Genomic DNA, 14,274 nt, shown 5'->3' with positions numbered 1-14,274 from the left:
TGCTGTAATGTCAGGACACACGAGGCTGCAGTGGCCCAGCTAACAGCTCTGGGTGGGCTAGGTCTTGCCTGACAGAGATGAGGGGAGGGAATTAGCCTTCTGGGGCCCCGGCGGGGGGGTGGAGTGGGGGTTGAGGGGGTGGACCAGTTCACAGGAAAAAAAAAGCTATCTTTGTTCAAAGCTGCACATGATCATATCTGGAATTCTCCAGCATCCACTTCAACACTAGCCACTCTTCAAACTCAGGCAGGCACAGATGTCACATTGAGGCCTGTGACACAGCATTTCATTCCACGTTCAGGGAGTGTACACCCGTGTGATTAAGGACAGTAACACAGTGGTGTCTACTCAAATCCATAGCCTCTGCTGAAATCGTGCACCAAGTCTTTTGCTAATAATTGACTCACGGGCCAGCGAGAGGGCTCGGCAGGTAAAGGAGCTTGCCGTCAAGCCTGATGTCCTGAGTCTGATCCCCAGGACACACACGGTAGGAGAACCAACTTCTGAAAATTGTTCTCTATTCTACCACCGTGGCATATGGCCGCCACCCTCACCTAAAACAAGCAAATAAATGTGATTTAAAACCCCATATATAAGACTAGGGGTACTACGGTACCACTGATAGAATTGTTTTAGCCATTTCTATTTAGCCCGTATTTAGCTAGTAAGTTCGTGAGGTCAGGGTTTGATCTTCAACACAAAACAAAACAAGCCCCTGACTCACGATCTATGCAGACTTTCATACGGTTTACGCCTAACATGAGCCGAGTGATGGCAAGGCACGTCTGTGGCCACAGAAGGCCCCAGCTTAGAGGCTGCGGGCAGCTCAGCTGTCATACAGGCACACAGGTGATGTAAGGCAATAACTTGAGAGTCAGCTGGCCCCAGGCCGGCAGCCAAGCTCCAGCCAGAGTGCCAGGGAGTGGGACAGGCTGCTGGAGGCCACACCAGCGTCCACAGCCCATGGAGCTCACCGCTGTCCTCCTGCTGCTGGGCCTCTGCTCGGGTAAGTCCCAGGGAGGGGGCTCTCCTTTGAGGGTGAAACACTAATGTGCCCCTGTCCCATACCCCGGTCTTGTTTCTTTAAAGGGAACACAGGACCCGGCCATACCAGCCAGAGGCTTCTCTACCAGTCACAGCTTGGTGTTGGCTTGGATGGAATCTTGAGGATAGATTTTTAGTTTGTTTCCCCAGAATGGGAGCTGCCTGGTCAAAAGCCACGAGCAAGAGATCCTGGTTGCTCTGGTGTTGCCTGGTCCCAGGCTCAGTCATGTGAGCGTTATAGCCCCACTTCTTGTACAATCAGAGCCACTGGTAGACTATGCTACCGTTCTGATCTACCTTCATGTTCAGACTAGTGAAGGCAGGTCCAGCACACAGCCATAGGGCTGCATGTGCCAAAACGATCTAGCCATATATACATACAAGGGCATAAACTTATTTAAACTTCGTTATTTTATTTTTGATATTATTATTATTATTATTATTATTATTATTATTATTATTTGTAGCTAGATTGCATAGTTTGGGTGTGAACTGTGTAGACGATGATGGGCCTTTTGTCACTGGAGAATTTGTCTGAGAATGAAGAGGTTTGATTGACAGCTACAGGTGCCTGGAAACCTGTTAACAATGTAACCAAACTGTCTCTACAAAGAAACTGTTTTGTCATGTCTCGCTTTTTAAAGTCAGAGATTCGTTTTTTTTTTTAAGTCCATATAAATCCATGGCCGCTGCACTCCCACTCCACCCCACTTTGTAAGGATCTTACTACTATGTAGGCTTTATGTTTGAGTTGGACTCACGAAACCTTGCACAGCCCTTGACCTACTCTCTACTCTGGAATGTGTCCCATCACAGCCGCTGAAATGCTATCCTGAGCCCCAGACTTCCGGTAGAGGGAAACAGGAGATGTGTGTTGATTACTTCCGATGAACTTACTGGTGATATCATTCCACTGAGGAGCATGGTGGCTTAAAGCCTGCAACTCCCCTCGCTCTAACATTGCTCCAACAAACACAGGCCTTCCAGGCAAAAAGCAAAAGACACACACACACACACACACACACACACACACACACACACACACACACACACACTCACACACTCACACACACATACACACACTCACACACATATATACACACGCACACACTCATACACACTCACACACACGTTTATTTTCAATAGCAGAGTTAGAGGAAGTGTCTAAACTCAGATGGATTAAATGCTGTGAAATTTAAAGTTGATCCAACCAAAGCAGGCATGTGCATGCACGTATTTATAAGCATCAGACTTGGTGAAAACTTGTTTTAAAAAATTTTAAAGAATTTTTTTTATTTTATGTGTATGAATGTTTTGCCTGCATGTATATGCACCACATGTGTGCCCAGTGACTACAGAGGTCAGAAGAGGGCCTCAGATTCCCTAGAATTGGAGTTACAGATACACATGAGCCACCATGTGGGTACTGGGAACAGAATCTGGGTCCTGTGCAAGAGCAACAAGTGCTCTTAACTTCTGAGCCAGCCCTCCAAGCCCCTCAGTGAAAGTTCTTATGTGATAGATAGGCTTCTAAATATTACCTCCAAGACCTCGTAGAACAACACAGTTCACGTGCAGCTGGTAAGAGAGTCTGTGTTGTGTGTTTTGATCAAACCAAAATTTCCTGTATTAATCCCACGTGCAGTCTGTAGTAAGCAGAGGAAGCCCTGAGCAGGTGAAATCATGGGTGTATGTGTGTTGACATGGGCGTGGCCAGGTCAAGAACCCCAAAAGCCTCAGACTCATGGAGGAATAGAAAAGCCTTCCTGGTGGGGTAAGACTCCAAGGGAGATGGCAAGGCCATCATGTGTGGATATTGGAAGGATGTGTAGAGAATGTCCACCATAGTTTTCTGGCCCCTGGGTGTTATGGACGGATGACTGACTGTTCCCTTACAGAACTGTCCCACCAAGATAGCTAACCTTGTCCCCTTGACCCAACTGTATATAAACCCTGCATCCTTGCTTAGCTCTATGCACTAATCCTTCCTCCACATTCAATCTATTTAATAAACACATTGAGCTTCCTGGACTCTGAGGTTTCTCTGCCCAATAGACCAGGCCATGGGATCATGGCTTTTCTGTGTGTCCATGTGTCTGTCTATGTTTCTTCTCTCAGCTTCTTCGCTGTCCCAGTCAGATCCTTTTCTGGAGCCAAGCAGAGAATGAGATGGCAGTCCACAGAAATTTAGAATTATAAACTGCAGTCCAGCACCCTAAATTTGTTTATTATAAGGAAACCGAAGGGAAAAGATATAAACTGGCCTGCAGGGTGACACTACATAAATTATGGGGTGTGATCACTTAAGAACTTAAGAACTCCCACACCCAGGCCTAAAACAATCTGAAATCACCCAGGTAGAGACAGAGCATGAGGTTGGAGTAAGATTTACACAAGGCGACTCACTACAGTTCAGAATTCTTTCCCTCAAAACCAGGGTCCAGTTCCCCGTGTACAAATGCAAAGCAGGCTCAGTCAGCAAAGCACTGGCCTTACAAACACAGGACCTTAGTTCAATCCCCACAACCCATATTTAGAAAACTAGGCATGGTGACAATGTCTGTAATCCTGACAATGTGTAAGGAAAGGCAGAAAGGTCCCTAGTGCTTCCTGGCCATCTAGCCTAGCCTACATGGTAAATTTTAGGCTAATGACAGCCTGTCTCCAAAAAGATGTGGATCCCTGAGAAATGACATCTGAGGTTGTCTTCTGGCTTGTACATGCAGGTGCACACATACGTGCTTGCACACACACATGTCTTAGTTAAGGTTTTGCTGCTGTGCACAGACACCATGACCAAGGCAACTCTTACAAGAACAGCATTTAATTGGGGCTGGCTTACAGGTTCAGAGGTTCAGTCCATTATCATCAAGGTGAGAGCATGACAGCATCCAGGCAGGCATGGTGCAGGAGGAGCTGAGAGTTCTACATCTTCACCCGAAGGAAGCCAGGAACAGACTGAGTGAGCATCCTCAGGCAACTAGGAGGAGGGTCTCCAAGCCCACCCCCACAGTGACACACTTCCTCCAACAAGGCCACACCTTCTAATAGTGCCACCCCCTGGGACGAGCATATGCCAACCATCACAGCACACATGCAAACACACCCAGTCACACACATGTAATATGATCTAGAAAGCTCATGTTACACACAGTCACATGCACATAATATGATGTAGAACATACACTTTGAACGTGTGGCTGAATTCGTCTCTTAGCAACAGTCCTTCGGTCAGGGTCACTTTCCCCATGCCTGCTGAACACATCCCAGTTGTTCTGGTTACGTGGCACCTTTCACACAAACTTCTCCTACCGTCCACTCAGGAACCTCAGCCATGCCACTGCCACCTTTCTCAGTGCACATCAATTCCCAATGGGCTGATAGCTATTGATGTCAATGACAAATATCACTCACCCTGTGAGCAGAGAGAAGCCAATTCATGCCAGGTTCACCTTCAAATATTGTAGCATTTCTAATACAATGTTTGCATGCAGATATTCAACAGACAAGTGTGGTGAGTTAACAGTGTCACCACTGTTGGAGTCAAGAGCATTGATATGCTTTGGCTACAAAGGGCAATGTTGACATGCCTTGTCGTCTATGTAGAACCTTCCTCTTTAATGAAAGAGAGTTTACTGGCTGTGCTAACTCCAGCACTCCAAGCCATATTGGAGCTAGAAAGGAGATCGCAGAATTCTTCCTTGGAGTCTTGTAAAATTCTATGACATCGACTTGCTTACTCATTCTATTGCTGGTGGCCCTATGGGCTGTTTCCTCGCCATGGATTGCAGTAATGTTTCTGTAAACCCTGTTGGGGAAACATTGTATCTCCTCACCTTGCCCATTGAAACAACTCTAAGGAATAGAGAATGAGGTGGCAATTCCTCATGAAGGGAACGAGGCCCCTTGCCATGGGCAAGGGCTGGAGGTGAGCGTCTTCAGCATGCTGGCACACCTATTTCCCCCGTCCTCCTCCCTTAGTGAACCATTAGGCCAGATGCACAGCCTTTCTGGAACACACTGCTGACCCTCTTGCTTTCTATGTGTTCCTCTGGGTCTCTGCACAACACCCCTTCTTGAGGGTCAGCAGCTTGCCAGCAGTTTGGGGAAGTCCTATGAGAAAGTTCTTTAGTACTGTTGGAAGTTTTGAGGTTCAGACAACTTAGGAAGAAGATGTGAGATGTGGCTAGGTCAGGGTTCATGGGGGTCACAGCAAAGATGTTTAAGCTATGCTGAAAGATTTGCGAAAGCTCAAATCTAAATAGAGATTACTTTCTACCTTTAGGAGTGAGATAAATTGTCTGTAACTCTGCCTCTGGGGATCTGAGAGGTCACGGCTCAGCATTGAGCCTCAGTGTTCTCATCTGTGAAGCTGGGGTTAAAATAAAAATCACCCACCGGATCATTCTAACTATTCGGGAGGATTACAGATGGTCATGGGACTTAACTTACCAGGTAGTTGAGTAGTGTTAGTCATTTTATAAAGATCTAAGGTCTGGGTGAGAAATAACACTTCCGAGCAAGAGGGAACACATCTCATGAATCCAACATCTAGCCCATGTCCTAGCCCATGGAGTAGTAATGGTGACCTCAGCAACAGCTTTCAAACAGAGAGTATCTGATTACATGAATCAGGGTGAGTGGCTCGTGTGTCCGCTCTTAGAAAAGCAGCCTCTGTCTTTGTCAGGCTGGAGTTATAGACACCCTTATAAAGCGAATGATGGATTGGGAGGGGTTTTCGCCTATACGAAGTTGTGAGATTGCAGCCAGCCCACACTCATAAAATTAGGAGTTGGGGTCACCACATGGAATTTGAAGGTTCTGTTAGCTGAATGACCTTGGGCAAATCCTGCACTTTCCGAAGGTCAGGTCAGAGTAGTAACTTTGCCTCAGCAGCCTCAGGGGGTGACACCTAGGAGAGCCAAGAAGGAAACTACGTTCTGAAGAGAAGTCCTAGCCCCAAGTCATCAGAGCACAGGTTGGTTTGTTCTTTCTGTTTTAATCGGTACATGACTGTAACAGCTGAGATTGGTAAAAACTGAGAAAAAATACACATCACATAAATTTGATTATTTTAACCATTCAAAGTACACAGTTCAGTGGGAATATCACCATCACATAGTTCTGATACTCTTGTCTCCAAAGGCCACACTGAACCCAGTAAGTGGCCCGGTTCTCCAAGTCACACTTGGAACCACCATCTTCCCACCTCTGTAGACTTACTACCCTTTTATATCTGACTTTTCACACTAGCTTAATGAGGTTATCAAGGTGTGTCCATGTTTTGATAGCATCCTCACTTCCTTCCCCTTTATGACTTAGTACTACTCCATTGTTGGATACACCGTAATGCATCCATCCACGTACTTGCTGGCGGCACTTTGAGTGTTGTATGCAGTGCCGATATCCTCTGGATGTATTCCCAGGAGCACACTTGCTGGGTCATATGGCAACAGTGTGTGAGGTTTCAACGTTTCCATAACTTGACCAAACTTATTACTTTCCTTTTGCTCACCATGGCCAGCCTAGGGACTGTAAAACAGCAACTACTTTTAATTGCTAATGGCGGTGTGAAATGGGAGTCAGTCCAGCCATGTCCAGGCTCTGAAACACCTAGCCTTCCTGTGGCTTTTTCATGTGTGTGGTGTCTTGGCAAATGTGATGTAAGGTGACCTATCCAGAGAACAAGTGTTGACCGTCGCTGGGACCGCACCAGCAACTGTGTTTGGGAGGGGACTCTGTGTGTTTCCCATTAGCTGGCTGTGCCTCTAACCGTGGTGAGACTGTGTGCAAGGTGGAGAACAGAGTCTGACGATAAATGTGTCATTTCCTGCACAGCTGGCACTGTTCTGGGCTCCGAACATGAGACTCGTCTAGTGGCAAAGCTCTTTAAAGACTATAGCAGTGTGGTCCGGCCAGTGGAGGACCACCGTGAGATTGTACAGGTCACCGTGGGACTGCAACTGATCCAGCTTATCAATGTGGTAAGACCAGGGCTGGGGGCTCCCTGTGGCACCCACCCTGTGGGACCCTGTCTCACACTGGCCTATCTCCCCCTGACTTCCTTATTCATGCCCTAAAGAAGGGACCTTCTCTCTTCCCAGGATGAAGTAAATCAGATTGTGACAACCAACGTTCGTCTGAAACAGGTAATCCAGCTGGTTATTACGCTTACGCTGTGTATTCACCGAAAATCAAACCTGGGCCCAGAGGAAATACATCTAGGAAGGAGGATCATATACCAAAATGTTGAAAGGCGGTCCATTGGAATGGTGGAAGCATATATATACATATATATATGCACACATACACACATACATATATACACATACATGCATGCATATACACACGTACGTACACATATACAAATATGCACATATACACATATTCATATGCATATATACACATATACACACATACACATATGCATTTACACATGCATTTATATATGTGTACATAAATACATGCATGTATGCATATACACGTATGCATATATGCACATGTTCACATATACACACATACACATATGCACACATACATGCATACATGCATACACGCACATACACACATACAAATCTGTACATATACACACATACACATATGCATATATGCATATAATCATATACACATACACACTTATATATGCATACATACATGCATATATACATATGTATATATGCACATATACATATATACATACACATATATTTATGCATGTATATGCATGCTGATGTCCTGTTTAATTTGGTTCTCTTTTCATGTTTATTCTCTGTGTGGATTTGTTTGCTAGGGAGGCCATGGCTAAGGAAAACAAACTGGAAGGCTTTAACAACAGGAGTTTATCATTGCACTGTTCTGGAGACCAGATGTTCCAAAGTTAACGTGTCATTGGAGTTTGTTCCCTCTGAGGACCGTGAGGGGAAATCAATTCCAGAACGTTCTACTAGGCTTGTAGATAGCTGCTGTCATGTTCACAAAACATTTTCTCTATGTCTTTGGTGTCTGTGTGTGTGATTTAAATTTCCTCTTTTCATAAAGATGCTGGATGAGGGCTTGCCCTAATGACCTCATCTTAACTTAATTCCTCCGTAAAGATCCAACTAAGGGCCCATTCTTAAGTATGAACTAGCACTTTGCAAGAGTGAATTTCACTGTAATACATATCATTCAGCCGGTAACACTATTTCCAAAGCTTTCTGGCCCATCGGAACTCTGGATCACTCTAAGTCACACACTGATTCGGCCTGCTAACCCGGGAAATGTCTCTCTTTCTAGCAATGGGTTGATTACAACTTGAAATGGAATCCAGATGACTATGGAGGAGTGAAAAAAATTCACATCCCCTCAGAAAAGATCTGGCGGCCGGACGTTGTTCTCTATAACAAGTAAGCAAAACCACGCAGGGTGGGCCAGCGTCCCCTCGGAAGGACTGCCACAGGCGCTTCCCCACCCTTCGCATTAAATAACCCTTAAAACCAGAACCACGTTGACAGGCGAGGAGCGCCATATGGCGTCCCATGTTATGAATAGAAACAATTATGGAAGCCAAATTGAATCAGGGCTGTGGGTGGGGACATTAATCCCGGAGAGCTGCGATGGTGCGTGTGGAGAGACACCCGGAGAGTGTGGAGACACCCGGACTTCCCGTCTCTGAGTCCCTTGGAATCAAATACCTCTCCCTCCCCTCCCCGCCCCAGGGGTCTCAACTCCCCGGGGTGTTATTCATCACATCCTGAATGCCATCCCACCATCAGTGCCCGGATGTCTCCCTTGCCATCCACTGGGCCCTGCAACAGACTGTGCGTTGTGAAGTTATAATGTGATTCACGACACTTGGCTTAATGACACGTTCATTATCATATGCCCTTCATTTGTCAGGGAATATTCATTTCAAAGAGCATCCTTCCAAGGCGGGAACAGGAGCATGCGCAGTCAGCTAGCTAGGGGATTTGCAGTCTGATCCTGTGCTTTACAGCAGATGTTGCTGGGGCTGGCAGGGGTTGTAGATGAAAATGGCGCCCTCTGGCGGCCCTTCCAGCATCTAGCACACAGCTAGAGCTGGGATTGCAGGGTAAGCCAAATTACCCATTGTTGGTGGAGAGGTTGATAGATGCAGTGTCTTGTCTTTACTGAGAACCCCACCGCTTTAGTTCTCGCCACAGACTGCACCTCTGTGGCTAGAGAAAAGGGCTGGGGAAGCAGCTCAGTGGCAGAGGATTTGTCTAGCCTGTGAAGTCATTATATTGAATTCTGAGAACTAGAGAAAATGAACTTTTTTTAAAAAATCTGTTTCCGGTTTCTGAAAGGGGTTCCAGCTATGTGGCTGTGCTGGATTTTCAGACTCACATGGCCTCCCTGGATGCCTGGTGCTAAAGACCACACTTAAGGAGTGAGGGGCTCTGTGCCTTTCTCTCTCAGCTATAGGGTTTGCCCCCCTGCTAGTCAGAAGGCATCTGAGTTTGTGACTTGTCCCATCAGGTTCTAAACATCAGTCTCCCCCCTCCCCCCACACACACACAATATTCAGCTGCTAGGAGTGTTTATTTTAAATTTCTAGTCTTTCCAGCCACCTCTGAAAGCACACAGATGGAGTCTGACGTTGCAAGTATCTCTGGGGACAGGAAAGGGAAGGCTGAGGTGCATCGGGTCTGTGTTGTTTGTTTCTCTGTGAAGCCTGTAGATTCTCACATTCATCCTCCGAGACGCTGACTTGGACCTTGGTCAGCGCTCAGAAAAACTTTGCTTTCTCTCATCGATTCATTGATTCATTGATAGATTGGGCTTTACTGTGTAGCCCAGGTGACTGAGGAATCACTTGCCTCAGCTTCTAGAGTGCTGGAACCACAGAAACACATCATCCCACTTGGCTACTGCTTAGGACTGTGTGGTTTTCTTGACCATCACCCAAGTGAGCGTTGGTGTAAGTCAAATTTGGGGAGCACCGCCATGGGTTGGAATGCAACATTGGCGCCATTTTCCTCTCTTATCCCGACCGCAGTGCAGATGGAGACTTTGCCATTGTCAAATTCACCAAGGTGCTCCTGGACTACACCGGTCACATCACCTGGACCCCTCCAGCCATCTTTAAAAGCTACTGTGAGATCATCGTCACCCACTTTCCCTTCGATGAGCAGAACTGCAGCATGAAGCTGGGCACTTGGACCTATGATGGCTCTGTGGTAGCCATCAATCCGGTAGGTAGTAGCCCGCTGGGCTACGGCTGGTCTCAGAACTAGGGTCACTAGGTGTCAAAGTCAGCCTCTGGACAATCACAGGCTCCTGGCACCGCTCCAAACTAGAGAAGCATCTAGTCGTATGGCTTTCAGTTGAATGCCAAGGCACTGTCCAGGAGAGCCAAGTAAGAGCTTAAATAAATTCTCTTTGCTATGTGCTGTCTCAATAAGTCTGATAAAATGAGTCTCGAGTGTGGCTCGGGGGTGGGGAGACAGTGTTTTAAAGTCTCCTGTAGATTTGCGTGTAGAGCCGAAATGAATAAGCCTAACTTACTATATGCCGTGTTCTATAGAAAATCAACCTATCACCCCAAAGCAGAGGTGGTCCAACATCCCTCTTGGCAAAGTGACCCTCCATATGGGACATGGCTTCCATGTCTCTGCCCTTCCTTGGGGTGGAACAGCAGGAGTCTGCAAACCTTGTTTTGATTCTCAGGAAAGTGACCAGCCCGACCTGAGTAACTTCATGGAGAGCGGAGAGTGGGTGATCAAGGAAGCCCGGGGCTGGAAGCACTGGGTGTTTTACTCCTGCTGCCCCAACACCCCTTATCTGGACATCACCTACCACTTCGTCATGCAGCGCCTGCCCCTCTACTTCATTGTCAACGTCATCATTCCCTGCCTGCTCTTCTCCTTCTTAACCAGCCTGGTGTTCTACCTGCCTACAGACTCAGGTGAGGGCGGTTGTCATGGCTGTAACTGCTGTGAGGCTCACGCTGCTAGTCCAGGGACAGCCAGGTAAGTGTGTGCTCACAGAGGTGCAGGGACCCAAGTCATCATTGCTGTGCGCAGGCCACCAACAGACAGGTGCTGGGTGGCTGAGGGATCTGAGCGGAGCTCACCACTCAGGAACCAAACTCTGGTCCTCTCTCGAAGAACAACAAGTGCCCTTAACCACTGAGCCGTCTCTCAGCGTGAATGAGGACCTTTGTCTGCTTCTATGTCTATGCACTACGTGTGTGTGCTTGGTGCTAATGGAGGCCAAATTAGGGCACCAGTGTCCCTGGAATGACAGTTAGAGATGCTCGTGAGCTGCAGTGTGGATCCTGGGAATGGAGCAGCCAATGCCCCTGACTTCTGAGCCTTCTCTTTTGCCCCCTCCATTTCTTTTGAACAAATAAGTACAAATAAATATTTTCTTTTTTTAAAAAAAAGATTTATTTATTTATTATAAATAAATACACTGTACACTGTAGCTGCCTTCAGACACATCAGAAGAGGGCATTATATCCCATTACAAATGGTTGTGAGCCACCATGTGGTTGCTGGGATTTGAACTCAGGACCTCTGGAAGAGCAGTCAGTGCTCTTAACCTCTGAGCCATCGCTCCAGCTCCAAATAAATATTTTGAACTTCCTAATCATGAAACTTCTGAAAGCAAGAGAAGACACTGCTAGAGCAATACAGATCTAACTGGCCGCTATAAATACTGAACAGTCTATGCCTGTAAATACTAAATGCTTATGAGTACTCTGAGCTTGGCAGATGTTAGTTATTATAGTATTATTGGACAGACAATGGCAAATAGCTTGATAACTTTAATGTTGATAGTCTTGGCTCTTTCTTTCGGAGGTGGAATTGAGGATTCCTTGCTTATCTTTCCTATGTATCCCCCAGTTTTATTCGCTCCACAGGGTCACAAAGTCACTGTTCAAGGATGTCCATGGGTCCTGAATTCCAAGGATGCTCAAGTCCCTCATATAAAATGGCATTGTAGTCACATGGAACTTTAGGATATCCTTTGATACTTAAAATTGTTTCTTGACACACTGTAAAGACTATACAAAAATAGTTATCACGTTGTTTTGTTTGAGGGACAGTGGCGGGAGAATCTACATATATTCAAGACAGATACAATTTAATTTTTCTGAATATTTTCGGTCTGAGTTTGGTTGAATTCTTGCAAAATCTGCAGTTACGGAAGGCTGTCTGCCTACTTATAGCCTGGTAAGATATTCAAGGCTACAGTAACAGCAGAAAAGCAACACAAGAGAACTCCCTAGGGACCCCAGCAAGAGCGGCCCAAGGTTCTCTGTTGCACCCTACAAAGACGACCCAGTGCCAGTCAGCCTGACCTTCCTGCAGCCTGCCCAGCCAGGACCCCTGAGACTCAGGGCCCACAGGAAAAAAACAGAGGATTTGGGGGAATCCCTTACCATGAAAACCAAACCAAGCCAAGAACTGAGTTGAGAAGACAAACTTTTTAGATGAAAGTAAGAGGAGGTCAGGAGGTTGTGAGTCCCTGGGCGAGCTGCAGACAGCATCTGGATATCGGAATATATATATATATATATATATATATATATATATATATATATATTATTTTTTTTTTTTTTTGGCCTGGCAGCTTCACATTGAAAGAAAGGTATTTTCTGGGCTGCCCCGCCATCTTCTGGGTAACAAAATGACCAGGGGTGAGGTTTATTCAAACTTTTACCCTGGCTCTAGCTTGCCAACCCAGAATCCCTCTTGTTTTCCTCAGTCCCAACAACAAAAAAGGAAGAGTCTAGGGCATGAAACCAAGTTGCCATTCGCTGCCTGGCAGCTGTAACGGAAACCCTGGCCACTTGATGCTGTCAGGGCCCTGCGGTCTCCCGGGAAGGATCCCCAGATTGTCCTTTGAGAACAGGCTGGTTACATTCTTTGGCCTTGGGTTTTGGTGGCTGACGAGTGTGGAGGGACTGTTTGATGGAATGGCACAGGTGGATGCTTGAAGCAACAGCAGCCTGTTTCTGTGTAGCTCTGGCAGAAGACACTTCTCTGTGCCCTCATACAGTCTTCCGGTGCATGTCTGCGCCTTAATCCAAAGTTACATTGTAACGTCCTGGGGTTTCAAGAGCAGGTGCATTGTTACATTTTCCCTTTGTCTTTCTAGGGGAGAAGATGACGCTAAGCATCTCTGTCTTACTGTCCCTGACTGTGTTCCTTCTCGTCATTGTGGAGCTGATCCCTTCCACCTCTAGCGCTGTACCCCTGATCGGGAAGTACATGCTGTTTACCATGGTCTTTGTCATTGCGTCCATAATAATCACCGTCATTGTCATCAACACACACCACCGTTCGCCCAGCACCCACATCATGCCCGAGTGGGTGCGGAAGGTGAGCGCTGAGACTTCCAGGTCTCCCTTCAGTGAACCGGGTGCAGTCCTAGCTAACACCTGAGTACTTAGGACAGAAAGTCCTTCCTGGGCTTTAGGGAACCTGGAAAGGGAGCTGCTTCTTTGCGGGGACAGATCACATAGCCTTCCCGGAGACGGAAGGAAAGTAAAACGAGTGCAGCCCACTCCCAATTCAAGTTTATGGGATCTGATTAGAGATTAATAGATCCCGCCTGATGCTTGGGCTTCTTAAGCTCTTAATTGGTATGTTTTTCAATTTGTGAATAGACATTCTTATTTTCATTGGTGAAAATCATCATGGAGAATAGAACAAGGAGAGAGAGAGAGAAGGGAGGGCCCCGATGTGAGGAGCGTGCTCACAAATATTTATATTACTGAACTGAAAATGTATTAATACCTCACATATGTTTTTATTTTAATTAATGTTGTGGTCATGCTGGGGATTGAACTCAGGGACGTGAACATTCCTGACGAGCACTGTAACACTGAGCCATATCCCCCACCCAAATATTCCCATTTTTCATAAATGTCATGAGATACTAAACTGTGTTGGTGTCAGTAATGCTGGCTTACCAGGTAGGCTAACAGTAACAGTCCCTGTTAGATGCCTCTGGGCAAGACCTCTGTATATTTAATTAACGTCAGGAGAAACAACAACAACAACAAATAAAACCAGAAGAAAATAGTAGAGTTATTTTGTGAAGCTAAGCATTTACATACTTGAGGCTGCAGGAGCAGTCTTTAATCACATGGTCCTGAGAATGTACTTGCTCCAAACTTTCTGTTTCCTGCAGAGGAGTCTGAAGCCTAATTTAGCATTGGCGTCTGCACACAAGCTCCCTCTAGTGGCTAACTGCTTACATTACAGAATCCTTGCT

The 14,274-nt window shown here is 46.3% G+C and overlaps 1 protein-coding gene across 1 annotated transcript in view; it reads left to right on the top strand.

Moving 5' to 3' along the window:
• The first annotated feature begins 910 nt into the window (after positions 1 to 910).
• The window catches only part of Chrna1 (cholinergic receptor nicotinic alpha 1 subunit), a 14,770-nt gene continuing 1,406 nt past the window's right edge, over positions 911 to 14,274 (top strand). Inside the window, exons 1-7 of the mRNA XM_032901959.1 lie at positions 911 to 1,006; positions 6,883 to 7,028; positions 7,149 to 7,193; positions 8,320 to 8,429; positions 10,043 to 10,238; positions 10,714 to 10,951; positions 13,153 to 13,376. Of these exons, the coding sequence (XP_032757850.1) occupies positions 964 to 1,006; positions 6,883 to 7,028; positions 7,149 to 7,193; positions 8,320 to 8,429; positions 10,043 to 10,238; positions 10,714 to 10,951; positions 13,153 to 13,376 (1,002 nt within the window). The 5' untranslated portion in view covers positions 911 to 963. The remainder of the gene's footprint in view (positions 1,007 to 6,882; positions 7,029 to 7,148; positions 7,194 to 8,319; positions 8,430 to 10,042; positions 10,239 to 10,713; positions 10,952 to 13,152; positions 13,377 to 14,274) is intronic.

This window comes from Rattus rattus, chromosome 5 (assembly GCF_011064425.1).
Source record: "Rattus rattus isolate New Zealand chromosome 5, Rrattus_CSIRO_v1, whole genome shotgun sequence".
Taxonomy (NCBI): domain Eukaryota; kingdom Metazoa; phylum Chordata; class Mammalia; order Rodentia; family Muridae; genus Rattus; species Rattus rattus.
The sequence above is the reverse complement of the archived record's forward strand: the minus strand, read 5'-3'. Positions and strand labels throughout refer to the sequence as shown.